The following is an 18,079-nucleotide window of genomic DNA, read 5'->3' as shown; positions in this document are numbered from 1 at the left end:
GTGGCGGGGGAGGAGGGGAATCAAGATAAACATCTGATTCAAAGCTGGCAGTGTTTGTTGCTAGTGCTGCTGTCACAAGTCAGGGGTAACTATACTGCATTCCCACTCCATGGACCTTCAAGGGCACTCAAGGTTTCAGGACCCCAGCCATTACTTCTGGGTGGAGACACTCTCTCCCTCCTGACCAGGGGTTATAAAGCTGCACCGCCCCCTGCCTTACACTGTGATATCCCCAGGAAGTCATTCTGGCTGAAGGCCAGCACCGAAGCTGTGCTTTCTCTCCAAGGACTCTGAGCAGTATATTGCAGAGGTTATAAGTTAGACTTCGCTGAGAAGGAGCAGTGTGCTATTTATTCTTAGGATAAAGCATCACAGAGGAAATACTTAAACAATACAAGTTCTTTCACTCTACTGAATGTACCAGAAACTGTTCATCTTCCACATGGGGAGTCTGGTATGCCAACATCTCTTCAGTAAGGGTTGGGGACTCCCTTGGACAGTTTTGTCTATTTTCTTACTCTAAATGAAGCCCCCAGTCAGTTTAAACTCAGGCTTTATATAGCCTAAATTCTATTTTTGTCTCTTGGTCTCAGAAAACCCAGCCTGAACCATATACGAAACCACCCCAACAGGTGGTGCTTAGTTGTTTACTATCCCAGCGTAATCCCAGCCCCCTAATATTTTTAGTTCCTGTAGGAGCTGTAATAACTATTCCCCACAGAGCAGAATAGAATCATGCATAAACCATTCATAAGTTTAATACAGTGGTCCCTAAAAATATTGCATGCGATATCTGTCACAGCTACTATTTGTATTTTCGAGCAAGGAGAGGGCCCAATCAGGGTTGAGGCTACATTGTGGCAGGCACCGTTTCAGCACATAGGGAGACATTGTCCCATCACAAAGAATTTAGTCTAAGGCCCTGATACTCATACACTTATACATATTAATAATCAAATGTAGTTTAATGGAATTACTTGCATATGTAAAACTACTTTGTCCATACATGTTTGTAGAAGAGGACATAGAGAACAGAAAGATGAGGACAATGGTGATAGCTAATCTGTGTAACACCTTGTTCCTGTGTGCACAGCTTGATGGCAAAATTATTGATATTTGTGACAAGATGGCCGATGTTAGTATTGTTGGTCCTGTGCTTTTCTTGGTGGGGGGCTAAGATGCCACCTCTTGCCCCCGCTTTTGGTCCAAGGTCCCCGCTAGTGGCTTGTGAAGGTGGTAGAGGAGGGAAGCAGGGGAGGGGCCTGGGTTTGTTCCTCACTCTGAGCTCCAACCCCTCTCAACCCCTACAGGTTCTGACCCTCTTCCCCCTTGGGTGGGGTACCTTTGGTCCTTAGACCCTGGGGGAGGGAGTCTCCCTTACTTCGGTTCTCTGGTCTTTCAAATTTTACAACACTCCTCCAGCTCCACCTTCCTCCTCCTCTCTGACTGCCTGAAGCAGGGGGTTTTATTAGGTTCCTAACAGGGCCTTAATTGACTACAGGTGCTCCAATTAACCTGTATCAACCCTCCCTAGTCTATAGGGAACCACACCTTAATTAGCCTAGGGCTTATATTTCCCCTCTACCACTCTCCCTGGCCCTCCTGTATCACATATTATACAAAGGAACTAAAAGTTCAGGTCCTGTGAACCAAAACATGTAATTTTAATAGAAAATTGCATTTTTACTGGGTTTGAATTGATGAAGTTAAGGATTCAAATTAAGCCTTCTTGGCAGTAATGACTGTAATGTAGAATAATAGAAAACACACCTGAATTTAACTGATTTTTCGGTATATTAGCGTATTTTGATATGTTTCTTCAAATATCTGGGATTTACCCATTAAAGTTCTGTCAAACAGTTTTGAAAGCTTTTTGTTGCAGTTTTGTACAGAAGCAAACTGGACATTGTGCTTTTAATTTCTGGTGTGCAGGGCATTCTGAGTTTTTTCAGGCCAATGGAAAAATATGTGGTGGTCAGGTCATCTTGTTTGTTCATTTTTTGCATGAAGCAAAAAAAATAAAGGAAGATGGGAATTTTCTATAATGAATAGTCTAAAAGAATAGAAACCTTTTTGAGCAAAATCATATTGAATGCGACTTAGTCCTCATTTGACAAAATCCCAGTTTTTTGAATACTTCCTGTTCAGCATTTCTAGGAGAAAATATTTTTCTGTTTTTCTTTCACAGACAATAGCCAGGCAGTTAGCTGAAATTTTGTTACGAGGTATGTCTGAACAGAGTTACTGGAATCCACTGGAAGACCCTCCTCACCAGTCACCTCTTGATGATCCACTCCGGAAAGGCTCAAATACTAAAAATTATGCACTTAGCAGAAGACCCCGTGTGTACACTGGAGAAAAGTATGAAATGAGTTCTTCATATCGTTACTGGTTTTCTAATTGTGATTGTTCTAGCCATTAAATATCTTAATTATATTATTGACGAGGAAAGAGGCATTTCAATAAGGGCACAGTCCTGTCTTATACTGTTGGGGAGAAAGGTAGGGGATTCCGTTTTCTCAGAAAGCAGAAGAGTAGAACCTTTTCCTAATGCTGTAGAGCCCACTAGAGGAATGGAGCCTGACTACCCAGCATATCTGTCAGGGCTGGGCCATGGGCGGCGAGTGTGCACTGGTCAATTACCAAGTTGTGGTCAGGTGATGGGTAGTGAATTTGGGATTGAGCCAAATCAGGATACCAGCAAGGCAGGGTCAGGCACTCAGTTGCAAGCAGAAGGGAAGTAGTGGTGACAGGGTTGAGCCAGGTCTGGATACCAATAAGGCAGGGCCAGGCTCCAGGTTACAGACAAGAGGTGAGTGCCTGAGTTGGAGGTTCACAGTAAGGCAAGGTCTGGAGCGGAAGCATGCCTGTGGTCTGCATCATTGCTCCGACTGCAGTGGGTAATGGATTCTTGGTTTATATACCAGGATGGGCCAATCAGTGTATTACATGGGTGAGATGCTACTCAAGCCCCACTGGGCGATACTTCCTGCAGGACTAGCTTCACCTGGTCCACCAACAGCAGCCTGGCCTCAGCTCTGATGGCGATATAGAAGTGATAATGGCCAAGAACCTCCATGGTTCCTGGTTCTAGAACTACAGGTGCTTACAACATCATTTATCGGAGAAGTGGAGGTTTATGGGTTCAGTTTAACTTGTACACATGCTGTGGTCTGTAGCACACATTAGCTGGGGTACATAGGTGATTACAGAGAGGCTGGCAGTGTGTCTTCCCCCCACCTTGAGCTATCTTGTCATGTACCACTTCACTGCTCTTGACTCTGTAGTTTGAGCAGCTCCCTTGGGAAAGGCAGGATTTTTCTCTGGATGATTTGAAACTACAAAATTGCTATTTGCTCCTTTTTAGAAAAAAAAATTGAAATTGTGGAGGCAGGATTGTGTGTTTTGTCCTGCAAAAGGATTTACTTGTTATCTGGTTTAGATATTAAAGCTGTACAATTTGTGCACTGTTTCTAGACCTCTGTATTCTCTAGCACTAGAGAAAGCAATGATAGAGAAAGCAATAGGGAGATTCATTACGTCTCAGTGACAGATTTTAAAAGCATTTATAGCACTTTGCACAGGGAGTATATTTCCCAAGGCAGCTGCCTCTTAATCCTCTTAAGACAACCCTGGCATTTCTCTGCAGTGTCAGCTCGTTGTTGAGTTTGCTTTTCTTCCACGTAGTCAAGCAAGTGGTATGGTATTACATGTCTCTCTGTGCTGATTTGCGTTTAGCTTTGATTTCTCCCCCTCCCCATCCCAAAAACCCCCCACCTTCACTGCTTGAAGAACATTATTTCCACTTCCTCGTGTCTCATTCCTTCTGTCCTGATCACTGCTAGTAACGTAATGAATGTGGATAACTATTTCCTGGAACTTAATTTTTCTCTTCAAAGGTAACAGTTCTTCAAGTAGCGTCCCTATGTGTGCTCCACTTTACTTCAGGAGTGCACATGCCCCAGGCACCTTTAATTGGAGATTTTAGGTAGCACCTCAAGTTCAGCCTGTGCATGCATTCCAGACCTCCTTGTGCCCTATACTTAGGACATATAGACCTGCATGCGAGAGCCACCGTCTCTACCTTCTCAACCACCCTATATCCTGACACAGAGCATTTGGTGTGCCCCTTTTCAGCAGTAGCAAGCCTTCAACCCCTTGGGCTGTCTAGGTCTAGTTTAGTTTTGATTTAGTTTACTTTAGTTTTTTATTTAGTTTAGTTATATAATTCCTTCATTTATTTTCTTGAGTTTATTTGGTTACATACCCCTTTCCTCTGGCTTCCCTTCTTGAGGGGTTCTCCCTCAGGGGGTTTTGGATAATAAGTAAATCCCTTTGGATATTAAAGCAGGGGTCAACTACTTACCAGCATAGAGACACCTCTCCTGATGGCTTCACAAAAGTGAGGTTCCTAAGGTGAGGCAATCTTGTGTTCCCTCTGATCGGATCCGGTATGATCAGCATTAGACACCACTGCTTCTACTTTTGTGATTCCCTCTCACTGACCATACTGAAACCCGTGAGCTGCCTGTAGTCAGCAAGTTTCGAGAGCTCCCAGCTATTCACATGGGGATCATCCTGAAAGACACAGTCTCCACCCCATCTCTCCCTCCTCAAGTGGGAATCTTTTGAGGAGCAGGAGATTACAGCTGATAAGGAGGTAACAACACAAACTAATATCTCCTCACCTTCACCTCATGAGGCTGTGCTGCCTCCCTCACCACCTTATGCAGAGGATTTTAAATGGTTTCAAGAACTTAATAAATGGATTAACAATTCACTCCAAAACCCCCTGGAGAAGGTCCAAGATGCTCACCATAAGATTTTAGACCTTCTCCACATGACAGCTTTTGTTGAGTGGCCTTGCTGGTGAACAAGACTCTGCTTGAATCCACCAGACATCTGTCAGACTCCTGCCACAGTATGGATTACATGCAGACTAGCTGATAAAAAGTGTTACATCCCAGCAAAACAATGAGTTTTTATTTACACATCCTCCGCCTAATTCTTTGTTTGTGGAAGCCATCAATGAGTATGGCAGACAACACCTTACGAGAAGGGCTAAAAGTGCTTGGACCTCCTTGGTTGTAAGAGCTACTCATCTGTGACGCTATGATTTAGGATTATGAATTGCCCAGCTGTGATGGCAAAGGGTAATTACACCAACTACAGCAAATATAATGCTTTTATTGAACATCTCCCTCTCAAACCACGGGAAAAATTTCAGGCCATCACAGGGGAAGGTCAGCTCCTAGCAAGGACAAGATGCAGCCAACACTGCAGCCTGCTCTGTTTCCACTGCTGTTATCAAGTGTGAAGCATTTTGGCTGCAACTATCTGGATTTCCCAGGGGGATCCAACTTATTGTAGAAGACCTTCTTTTCAACAGATTTATGCACTTCGGTGAGTCCACAGATGAATCCTTGCACACTTCGAAGAATTAAAGGGCTGCACTCCGGTCTCTTGGGATCTACACATCTGTGAACAAAAGAAAATTTAGTGGATCACAGATGGTTCAGAGATTCCTCCAGGCCCAGTTTCCTGTTTTCCCTAAGTCTGCCAAGCCACCCAAAAAGAGACCGAGAAATCAGAAAGAGATGCTGCCTACCACATCCACTACTACCACCCAGCCCTCCTCCTCATTGAAACAGCAATTTTGATGGTTCATTTGAGGGTGCAGAAGTTCCCCTTTATCGGCATCTTCAACTGCATCATTCTACCCACCCTTTGGAAATGGTCTCTTCTGCTTTTGACCTTCATGGGAGCAGATCGTAGCCAACAAATGGATTTTGGAAGGTATAACATTGATTTACTCCAGCCATTTTACCTCTGTTCCTCCATCCCACCCTCCTTTCATGCTCCTTCTCAGGGATGCATCTCACAGACAGGAGTTGTTGAGACAGGAATTCCTCTCCCTCCTGTGCACAGGAGCATAGAATCAGTTCTGGTCCAGCACAGAGGGAAGTGATTCTATTCCAAATATTTTCTGGTCCCCAAAAGAAATGAGGATGTAGACCAATTTTAGATTTCAGATACTAACTGTCACTTTTGTAAAAAAAAAAAAAAAAATATGGAAAAATTCAGGATAGTAACTCTTGTAGCTATAATTCCATCATTAGATTCCAGGGATTGGTTTGTGGCCCTGAACATCTAGGACATTTCCTTTTAATTACAATACATTCCTGTCAGAACAGGCACCTTCGTTTTATGGTTGGCAAGGATGACTTCCAGTACCAAGTGCTCCTCTTCCTCAAGGGTATTCCTGAATGTCCTTGTAGTGATGGCCACTCACCTAGGTTGAGTGGGAATAATCATCTCCCCCCATCTCGATGATTGGCTCCTTAAGGGCTAGACATACAATGGGATTTTCTTTGCAATAAAGATAGCTGTGTCTCTGTTCCACGGGTAGGGACTACAACTCAATAGTGAAAAGTCCCTTTTGACACCAGTTCAGCAGAGAGACTTTATATGTGTTTGTCTGCATGCCATCATGTCCAGAAGTTAGCTTCCAGCTCACTGGTTTATGGGACTGACAAACCTTATTTCTAAGATTCATATAAGTCCTTGGACGTCTGCAAGAAATTCTCTCTGTTAGGCCATGTTGCAGCTTGCACCTTTGTAACACATGCCAGGTTACATCTTCATTGCTTCCGGGGATAGCTCAGAACAGGCTACATTTTGAACACACACAGTCTTGATAAACTGGTGTCTGGTCCTGGTCTGGAGCTAGACTCACTCAATTTGTGGAAGAACCCATACAAAGTTTGTGAAGGAGTTCCCTTCCACTGCTATAACTAGAACTTCAGAAAAAAGAAAAGGAGTACTTGTGGCACCTTAGAGGCTAACAAATTTATTTGAGCATCAGCTTTCGTGAGCTACAGCTCACTGCTCACGAAAGCTGATGCTCAAATAAATTTGTTAGTCTCTAAGGTGCCACAAGTACTCCTTTTCTTTTTGCGAATACAGACTAACACGGCGGCTACTCTGAAACCTAGAACTTCAGAAGCATCCCTTTTGGGATGGGGAGCAAACCTCAGGGGACACGCCATTCAAGGCAAATGGTTCCATCAGGGTCCCTTCCCTTATTTCCAGGAGGTTGATGTGGAGAAGTCAGGAATGCCTGTATCCACTTCCTTCACTTAATCAGGGGTCAATCCATCAAAGTCATGACAGACAATGTAGTCTGTATGTTCTACATAAATCTTCAAGGTGGGGGGTAAGATTCCTTATCTCAGCCTCTTGCATCCCAGGCACTCAAACCACGATAGCTGATGATTAAGCAGGCACTTCTCCCAAGATTACAAGTGAGAGCTGGATACTCTGATTCATTCTCTTGTCCTGGGGTTTCTAGAAGTGGACCTTTTTTGGCACCGTTATCAACAGAGGGCAAAAAATTCTGCTCAAGGGGCCTTCTTTCCCTCAACATTGTTAGGAGGGCCGTCGCTAGGTGGGTGCGGGGTTTCTATCTGCCGGAGGGTGCTCCACCAGGCCCTGCCCCACTCCACCCCTTTCCCCAAGGCCCTACCCTTCCTCTTCTCTGCCCTCTCCCCAAGCCCGCTGCGCCTTTGCTCCTCTCCCCTCCCCGCCCCCCTGCGCCTCCAGACATAGCGAAACAGCCGATTGGTGGTAGGTGCTGGAAGGGAGAGGGCAGTGCTGATCGGCGGGCTGGAGGGGGAGGTTGGTGGGGGGGCGCCTCACCCCGCCTGCCCCCCATCTTGCCCCCCCCGCTCGCCTCCTTACGAAGTGCTGGGCCCCTCCAAAGCACAGGGCCCAGGGCATTTGCCCCGATTTGCCATACCCTAGGGATGGTTCTGATTGTTACTATTCCAGAAATTGAACAAGATCAAGCAAGACAGAGTTAAAGCAAGACGGAGTTGAACAAGATCAAGCAAGGCAGAATTGGACCAGCTTGGCCGAGACAAGTTTCCAACTTCCTTCCTCAAGTTTGCCTTCCCTCTTGCTTGCTGTTGCAACTTCCAATCATTTCCCCACCTGCTATCTCAGGAGTTCAGTTGAGTCTCCATTCCAACCTGAGCATTCCTCATCTCAGAACTTCACTCCTCAGAGGTTCTTGGGGGTAGAAGTTTCCTGCTCAACAGATGTAGACAAGGTCCAATTAAACCACAGAAAGATTTCCAGTAGGAACATTTATGTGCAGTAGTGAAAGAAATTTCACCATTGGCATATCTAGCTACAGGTCTCACCTATCCATTCCTCCCTCTCTGCAGTTCTGGATTACTTGTTGGATTTCAAAAAATCAGATCTCTCTATAAATTCTGTCAAAGTTCATTTAGCAGGTACTATGATCTTCCACTTTTCTCTATGGGGATTCTCAGTGCCCATCCAACAACATCCAGATTCATTAAGGGGTTAAATATCAGACAGGTAGCCATGTTAGTCTGGATCTGTAAAAGCGGCAAAGAGTCCTGTGGCACCTTACAGACTAACAGATGTATTGGAGCATAAGCTTTCATGGGTGAATACCCACTTCGTCGGATGCATCAAGTATTCACCCAAGAAAGCTTATGCTCCAATACGTCTGTTAGTCTATAAGGGCCCCAGGACTCTTTGCCACTATTAAGGGGTTAGTTAACCTTTTTCCTCAGATTAGAGACCTCACTTCCATATGGGATTTGAATTTGCTCCCCATTTGTATAATGAAACTTCTCTCTGAGCCACTAGCCTAGTGTTCTTTGCTATACTTGTCAATGAAGACATCCTTTTTGATGGCCATTACCTCTTCCCAAAGAGTTGGAGAGTTTAATAGCAGATCCCCTCCTTTACAGTTTTTTTTCCAAAGAAAGTATTTATGATCCCATTCCAAGTTTCTGCCTATAATGTATGCTCTGATTTCCATATTAATCAGTTCATGCACCTTCCAGGTTTTTTTTTTTCTGAAGCCACACTAGACCTTCCCTGCATTCCTTGGATGTTAGAAGAAATAGATAACAATGGAGAGTGTGGTCAGGTCACAGTACCAACTGCAAAACAGCAGTCAGTGCTTTCCAAGTCTTAATACAGATGGATAATATGTGTATTCTTTAGAATGCCTGTATTCTCTTTATTTATTTCTATCTGACTACTTGTCCTTTCTTTCTTTGGAGAGACTTCTTTGTCTGTTACAGAACTACATAGGTAATGCTCCTCTTTCAAAAAGATATTATTTTAAAAGAACAGTAAGGCTAGCAAGGCTAGAAGTCAAATTCCTGAATTCTTATAATCCTGTGTCTGACTGATCCCCTCCATGGTCTTGGACAAGTCACTAGGAGTCTGGTTTGTTTTTTTTTTGTTTTTTTGTTTTTAAGAAAATTGCAGAAATATAGTTGTATACCTAGTTTGCAAGCACAGTTATTTCAATTCCCCATGCAAATTAGATTATTAGATGACTACACATCTGGTTGGTTAGTTATGCATATAACTAGTAATTTGTAAATACAAATACCCATGGTAATTGCATTTGCAACTCGGGCATTAATTGCACATACTTTTGCAAACTCAGTTATATATATGCTTGAAAATTAGGTGTTTAAATGTGTCTACCTCAGTTTCCGTATTTTAAAAATTAAGGTGAAACGTGCTTCTTGGGGAATTCTGAGGATTGATTAATATATAAATTGATGATTGTAATGTTTTTTGGAGATTATCAGTGCTGTGTAACTGCAAAATATTACTCTAGTTACTCTTTGATTTTGATATGTATGTGCTCCAAAACCAATTTTTGAGGTTAGGAAAAGATGCAGGCTGGTTCAGTTAATGCCTTAGAGCAGTTTCCTGTACCAGTGAGATTTTTTTTTTCCAGCTATACCTTGATTTTTCACCATTTTTTAAAATTGGTTCAAATTTTGAGACTGCTGGTATGGTCTTTTTATGAATCTGGGGATCACATTTGAACAGCCTATAATGATACAATCCAATCAGTCAGTTTGGTGCCTTGTAAGTCGCAATAAACTTAGTTTATTAAGCACTAAGAATAGCTTATATCCTAGAAAGGAAATGCAGAAGTAGGAGCTATGTGAAGACAAGGGTAACCATTTCTACAGAATGTGAATTCTGCTACTTTAAATATCTTTCTCTAATATTCTGTGTGAGGAAGTTTTAAGAATATATCTTTGACACTGGTTTACTAACTCTCTCAAGTGATAATTCAGATGATTCCTTAGATCTATGCCATGCTTTCCTAGAAAGAGCCTTTGTACCCTTCTTCACTGCTAAAACTTATTCACTAGGGGATTAATGTTTTCCATAATTTGTCTCCTTTTTAAGCATAGAGTTGAGAGTTATCTTCTATGATAGACCATTTGTAGATGGACTCTGACTCAGATCTACCCTCAAGTTCTGAGTGGCAAGTGCAGTTTTTTTCACAAATGTCAGACTTATTGATTGGACTTCACAGTATATATAGACAGTCATTTGAAGTACAGTCAACCTCCAGCTGCTTATTCTAGACTTAAGATAGTGTTGTATGTTCTACCTCATATTCAGACATAATTTATTAACTTTACAAGTTAAAAGGATCTAAAGCATAACCAGATCTAAATCTGGTACCAAGCTTTGGTTTTTCAGTGTGTGTCCTGAAAGAGGTCTGCTGTTCCCATAACGTATTAAGTTCCACACTACATAGATGAAGTATATCATGAAAATGCAATTTGTGGCTTATTGTATTCTGAAAATGACTAGACTATAAGGTCAGGTGGACAATTTAGACTACAAGGGAGGGCTAGTCTACACTGGCAACGCTGAAGCGCTCTTCCAGCACTCTTTAAAAAAAAAAAAAAAAAAAAACACCCACCTCCATGAGAGATGTAGCTACCAGCACTGAGAGTGCGGCTCCCAGCCCTGGGGCACTGTCTACATTGGCGCTTTACAGCGCTGCAACTTGCTGCGCTCAGGGGGGTGTTTTTTCACACCCTGACTGAGAAAGTTGCGGCGCTGTAAATTGCCAGTGTAGACAAGCCCAGAGTAAAAAAAGGTTTTGATGTGTTCTAGCAAAATCAAAAATGAGTAGCTTCTAACAAGGTTAGTGTGTACTAGTATCTTTAAACATCATCTCCTGGTGGTAGAAGACCAATTAAAATGGTCTGATTGCTTGCAACTTCTTATCCATGAAGTGAAGTCTGAAATTTAGCTTGTTAAAAGGATATTTTTGTTCAAAAGAGAGGTAATCTCACAAACTCTTCTAGAAACTAATAAAGCATATATGAAAATTTGTATCATTTTAAGATGACTGTCCACTTGCAAATAATGTCAATTATCTGATAACAGACCCGTGAAAATTTCCTAGCAATAGTATGATCGAGACAAGGTGGATATGAGAGAGTTTTTTTTGGACCAACTTCTGTTGGTGAGAGAAACCAGCTTTCAAGCCACACAAAGCTCTTCCTCAGGTCTAGAAGGTACTGCCAATGTCACAGCAAAATGCAAAGTGGAACAGATTGTTTAGCATAAGTAGTTAGCACATGTTATCAGGGACCATTCAAGGTAGAGTAGCCTGTTAACACCTCATCAGTTATAGGACAAAACGAGGGGTTAGTGGGTTACAGATAGTTTTAATAAGCCATAAACCCAGTGTCTCTGTTCAGTCCATGATTTTTAGTGTCTATTAGAGCGATTAATTTAAGTTCCCAGGCTCGTCCTTTGAAAGTCTTGTGCAGGTTTCCTTTGAGGATGAGGACAGAAAGGTCAAATATAACGTGATCCCTTTGTGAAAAATGTTCAGCCACAGGTGACAGGGTGTTTTTGTCTCCTATGTGAGTTAATTTGAGAGCATAGTGATTGTCTGGTGTCACCCATATAATTGTTGTTGGGACATTTAGTGCACTGGATGAGGTACACCACATGTAATAGGAATGGGTAGAACCCATGCATCTTGAAAAGTGCATTGTTGGGGGGAGCTAATGGTAGCAGTGGAGATATGTCTGGAGGTTTTGCATCTGTTGTTCTGGCAGGTTTTGGTCTTGCTTTGAGTTGGTGCGTCCTGGTCTGTGGTGAGCTTCCTTCTGATGATGAGCTTGGAGAGATTGGGGGGTTGTTTAAAGCCAGAAGTGGGGGTTCAGGAAAGATTTATTTCAGGATGGGGTTCCCAATGAACATGGGTTGTAGTTTGATGATGCCCCCATGGGTTCCAGTGTGGGATGGTAGGTGACAACTAGGGGTGTGTGGTTGGACGGAGTTTTATTTCTGTATTGAAGCAGGTTCTCTCGGGATGTCTGGTTAGCCGATTCCATGATGTGATCTACTTCTGTGGTGGAGTGTCCTTGTTTGGTGAAAGCGCTTGTGAGTATGCTAAGGTATATATCCCAGACTTTCTCCTCAGAGTAATTTCTGTGGTATCTGAGTGCCTGACAGTAAATAACAGATTTCTTGGTGTGTTTGGGGTGGTTACTGGATCTGTGAAGGTAGGTGTGGTGATCTATGGGTTTCTTGTATATGGTTGTCTGTAATGTTCCATTGTTGAAGCTGATTGTGGTATCCAGGAGGTCGATGCTAGTGTGGGAGTATTCCAGAGAGAGTTTCATGGACAGGCAGTGGTTGTTGAAATTGTGGTGGAAATTTATAAGAGAGTCTGAAAATTCTTCCAAACAGTGTTTGTTGGCCCGCATGTGCACAATAGAGTTCCTCATGCTCCCAACTTAGAATATAGGAGACAGTGCAGATTGACACCTCTCTAGTTTCTTTTTACTACCACCTGGCCTGAGGCAGAATCCTGTGTCCTCCTTCAGCTCATTGTACAGTCTGTAAAGACATTTGTAAATAGTTATATCTCCTAGCTTAATAATCAGTTAAAGGTCTGTTATACTTTGGTATGTTTTCTTCTCCACTATTGGGGAATACCTCCCTGGATCCAGGACTATGCCCGGGATTAAAGAATTGGGTCTCTTGGACTTCACTCCTCCTCCATCAGTGATGAACATCGGTGCTCCTCTACTGTCTGGATGAGGAGGATATCTCTGCAAAGTACGGTATCTGTCGCTCTTTCCCACCCAGAACTCGAGAAGCTCGGGAGCTTCACCTGGGGAACCACCTGAGACAGAAAGCTGTCTGATCTGGGCCAGGGAGACTCCCCTGCACATTGCTAGTGTCCCTCCAAGCATGTGCCTTGGAGTGGAGCCCCCAAAACCTAAATCAAAAGAATCTTTTTCTAGGGCTCCCCATGAGAGCAGTGGGCATGAGCGTAAGGATAGATCCCCATTGAGGACTGTCCATAAGAGATGTGCTTCCTCCCTGAGGTTTTCCAGATCTGGTGAGACTTTACCCACAAAATCTAAGGACCTGGTTCTTCTAAAGACATCTGGGTTGAAGGGCAAAGCATGTAAAAAGAAAGATCCGGTGGTTCATTCAGTCACCTTGGTACTAAAGCCTAAGGACTAACGTTCGCTGGTTCTGTCTTTGAGTGCTGGTCTGAGCCAATCTTGATACCACTGAATTTGTCTAAGGACTGTCCGGCTGCCGGGGATGCACCGGGTCTATCAGACTTGACTGCCATAACCCCTGGTGCTTCAGAGTGTACGGAGACTTACATAACACTGGAGGATATAGTTCTCCCTTACCCAGAGTCTTCACTTGTCTCCAGCTTGGCGTTTTTGATGGATGTAATTACTCTGGAGGATGAGCCTATGTTGGTGTCCCAGGAGCTCTTCCACCTCCAACCCTCGGTCTGGAGTGCTTCAGTAAAGACAGCCCTGCTGCTACCAGTAGAGCAGTTTTCGGGCTCAGATGAGTCACATGTACTAGATGCTCTGGTATGTCTGTGGAGACAGACGAGTCCTGACAGATATTCAAGGAAATCCAAGATGGGCGAGGTAATATATTTTATTGGACCAACTTCTATTGGTGAGAGAAAAAAGCTTTCAAGCCACACAGGGCTTTTCTTCAGTATCCTGGGACCAACATGGCTACAAGTACACTGCAGAAAATCAAGGAGTCATGCTCGTTGTTCCTTAGGATATTACACTCCCCCACCCACACCCCAGATTGCAGTACTGATTCCCTTAGAGTCCCCTGCAACTGGTCGATGCTGTTTTATGGCTTTATTGGGGTCCGTGGGATCCTTATGGCAGGTGCCTGGACCCTTCTCAAGAATCATACTGCTCTTCTCCCTCCAGCCAACTGGGTCTGTAGGGTACAAGGAGGAAGAGGTTGACCCAAGTCCACAGGTTCCGACAGGTGTTTCCTCCTTATCCGTGGATGAAGTGATCAGTCTTTCCTTGCCATCTCTACTGGATTACCATTGGCAGTACCAGGAACTACTGCAGAGAGTTACCAGTGACCTACAAATTCCACAAGAGGAGGTCCAGGACTCTCAACGCTGGCTTCTGGATATCTTATAACCTAAGGGACCAAGTAAGGTGTCTCTTCCAATTAATAAGGCTATACTAGAACCAACCAAAGCAGTGTGGCACACTGTGCTCCTATGCCAAAAACTCCTGACAAAGGAGCTGAATTTTTATTCTCCCACCCTGCTCCCCAACTCCCTGATGGTACAGGTGACTACAGAAAAGGCTCGGACGCACTAACAAAAGGCCATCCTGGCAGATAAGGGCTCTAAAGGGACTTGACCTCCTGGGGAAGAAAGTCTTCTCTTCCCCAGGCTTCCAGTTGTGTGTCATAACTACCAGGCTCTGTTAGTGAAATATGACTCTTAACAACTATTCCAGGCATGTGAGCTTCATTGACAAGCTTCCCACAGAGGACAGAGCCCAATTTCAGTCTCTTTTAGATGAGGGAAGGCTAGTAGCAAAAACAGCTCTCCAGGTCACAATGGATATGGCAGACACAGCTTCACATGTCTGGCCACTGGCTTAGTCAAGAGGAGTGACTCTTGTCTGCAATCTTCAAGGTTTGCTAGGGAGGCCCTCCCCTTTAATGAGTCAAATCTCTTTTAATTAAAGAAACAGCGAGTCCCAGCATTCATTAAAGGACTGGAGATTGACTCTGCATTACCTGGTGATTTATACTCAACCCTGAGGAGGAAACACCAGAGACAATCTTATAGACTAAAACTGCCCCCTCCTCATATACCTTATTACCAGCACCCAGCCAAGCTGCTGTGGAAACAGAGCATTCAGAAGCCTTGCTTAATAACCCCCTCCACTGCCACAGCCTTTTCTCACTCTCAGCCACCCACCAACCACTATTTTTGACATACTAGTTGAGACCTGCCTACCATCACTGAAGCCATCTTTCTTCTTCCCATTATTTTTGTATGCTGTCTCACACTCTTTGCCCACAACTGGAGGTTGATCATGAAGCACAGCTGGGTTTTGGAGATTATCCATTAGGGATGCTCCATAGAGTTCCTCTCCTTCCCAGTCCCCCTTCGGGGACCACTCTTACAAGGTGTTTCTTCAACAGGAGGCAAAATCCCTCTTACACTGAGAGGCAATAGAATGTGTTCCACTTCAGTATCAAGGGGAGGGGTTCTATTCCTCGTATTTCCTGATTCCCAAAAAAAAGAGAGGGTGTAGACCGATTCTGGACCTTTGGCAACTGAGCATCTTTATTCAAAAGCTGAAATTCCAGGTGATTGATGTTGCCCTTTCATGGAACCAGCCAAGAAATAACGACAAACAAAGGTCAAATTGAAGCAGTACTGAGGGCTGATTTATTGCTTGCTTCCCTTATTTATGCAATTATACTCACACACATTCCATTCATACTGGCAGGCTGTAGATGCAGGTGTTGCTTCCTATCTTAGGTGATAGAGACTGGCCAGGTTCCAGCTTCCCAGAGATTGAACCGCTAGGCGACGAAAGTCCCTGAAATCCCTTTGGACCTGCGGGAGGGCTCTACTGTTTCCAGTCCAGTCCTGAGTTTCTGCTGTTGTAGGTTGCATCTCTCTCTGGCCACTACTGCTGTAGGTTTATGTACAGTACCATATATACCTTGTTTATCCTTACACGGTAATATTTCGGTTCAAGCCTTGCAATTGGTTTCTTACACTCATACTATCTCACTCACTCCTTACATATTGATTACATATGCATAAGCATTAATACAATTGGTAGTATAGCTTTACACAGGCATGCGACATCAGCGGGGACTTCTGCTGTTTGTGGTTCAGACAGGAAACTGTGCAACTGTACTTTCAAACATGACAGGAAGTCTATTCAGACACAAAGGAGACTACATTTGAAAAAGCAAAAAGAGGGGGAGTAGATGTGGGTAATGAGCTGCCCCTCCTCAGGAGCAAAAGCTGTTGCTGGCTGAGCAATGGATGGGGGTCGAGCCATGGTTTGGGCTGCGGCTGGCTACAATTGCGTTGTCATCATTAATCCACGCCTTTCAGGAAAGGATGTGGTTTGTGGCTCCCAACCTGAAGGATGTATACTTCCATGTGGACAGTCACCCTTCACACAGAAAATTCCTGCATTTCATGGTAGGCCACAAACGCTTCCAGTTTTAAGTGCTCCCCTTTGGGCTGGCCATGGCATCCAGAGTATTTACAAAAGTTTTCTGTGTGGTAGCAGCCAAGATGAGACACCAGGGCTACACAATATTCTCATTGCTGAACGATTGGCTCCTGGTAGGCTACACACCTTAGGAGGTCAGGTCAGCGACAAGATTCCACCATACAGCTTCTAGCAGCCCTAGGCATTTGCATAAAGAGAGAAAAGTCTATTTTGTCACCCACAAGGACAATAAACTTTGTAAGGGTAATGTTAGATTCGGTTTCTGTGAGAGCATTCCTCCCTGCAGACAGGTTTTGTATAATGATCAACCTGAATTCATGCATTACCCACAGACCATGAACTACAGTGCACAGGATGCTTTTCATTGTTAGGCTATATGGCCACATGCACCTAGTGTCTTTCACTGTTAGGCCACGTGGCTGCATGCACCTACCTGTCACAGTTCGCCAGGCTTCACCTGCCATGTCTACAAGCTTGACTCCACTCGATCTATTGACTGGACAAGCACCACATCAGCTCCAAGGTGGCCGTTCCCACCGGAGTTATCACCGCCCCACTTGGTGGTCAAACCCAGAAAAGATCATGGTGGGAATTCCCTTCATCCCTCTCACCCCCAGAATCACCATTGTGATGGATGCTTTCCTTCTAGATATGGATGATTGCTTGGACAACCACACTCCTCAGTGTACCTGGATCCCACAAGATGCCAGACTACATATACATTTACTAAAACTTGGGCAGTCTGCCTTGAGTGCAAGGCCTTCCTTCTGCTCATACGCTCACTCTTTATGGGGGTACTGTTGGGACAGTATCACCACCATGTTTTACTTAAACAAACAGGGATGAGTGAGATCTTGTCCCCTCTTCCTGGAAGCAGTCAGACTCTGGAAGTGGTGCATCAGGAACCACATCACAATACAGGCTGCTTACTTTCTGGATATCTACAACTCCCTTGCAGATGAACTAAGCAGAAGCTTCTCAGCAGACCACAAGTGGGAAGTCCAAGACACAGTCCTAAGCAAGATATTAACACAAAGGGGTATACCATAATGGGACCTCTTTCCACCACTACCCCCAAAAAAACCCAGAAAGCTTTCCGTGTATTGCTCCAGAGGAGTCAAGGGTTGTGGCTCCAAGTGTGATGTTCTACTACTGTCCTGGACGAATGACCTCAGATATCTTTCCTCCCATTCACCTTCTTCCACAGGTCATAGGTAAAGTAGGTTGCGACGGAGCTAACATCATTCTTCTAGCACCCTACTGGGACCTATTTGTCTCCCAGACGAACAAGAAGCTCAACATAGAGAAGAACTAGTAGCAAATCTAAAGGTGGAGGGCAATTTGGGTGAAAGTGATCATGAAATGATAAATTTCATGAGAAAGGAAGGCATGAGACCAGTAGAATAAGGACAATGGACTTCAAAAAAGAAGACTTTAACAAACTCAGAGAACTGGTAGATAAGGTCCCGTGGGAAGAAAATCTAAGGGGAAAAGGAGTGCAAGAGAGCTGGCAATTTCTCAAGGAGACGTTATTAAGGGCATAACTGCAAATTGTCCCAGTGCAAAGACAAGATAGGAAGAGGCAAGTATGGCTCCATCAGGAATTCTTTAATGACCTGAAAATCATAAAGTAATCCTACAAAAAGTGGAAACATGGATGAATTGCTAAG

At 43.9% G+C, this 18,079-nt stretch overlaps 1 protein-coding gene across 8 annotated transcripts in view; it reads left to right on the top strand.

Moving 5' to 3' along the window:
- The window catches only part of TTC7B (tetratricopeptide repeat domain 7B), a 343,610-nt gene that overhangs the window by 122,580 nt on the left and 202,951 nt on the right, over window positions 1–18,079 (top strand). For 7 of the 8 annotated variants that reach the window (XM_038406917.2, XM_043517821.1, XM_043517818.1 and 4 more), the window contains one exon: window positions 2,189–2,361. The exons of the other annotated variant lie outside the window; for it this stretch is intronic. In XM_038406917.2, coding sequence (XP_038262845.1) covers window positions 2,189–2,361 — 173 coding nt within the window. The remainder of the gene's footprint in view (window positions 1–2,188; window positions 2,362–18,079) is intronic. 8 annotated transcript variants of the gene reach the window in all.

Source organism: Dermochelys coriacea, chromosome 6 (assembly GCF_009764565.3).
Source record: "Dermochelys coriacea isolate rDerCor1 chromosome 6, rDerCor1.pri.v4, whole genome shotgun sequence".
NCBI lineage: Eukaryota > Metazoa > Chordata > Testudines > Dermochelyidae > Dermochelys > Dermochelys coriacea.
The sequence above is the reverse complement of the archived record's forward strand: the minus strand, read 5'-3'. Positions and strand labels throughout refer to the sequence as shown.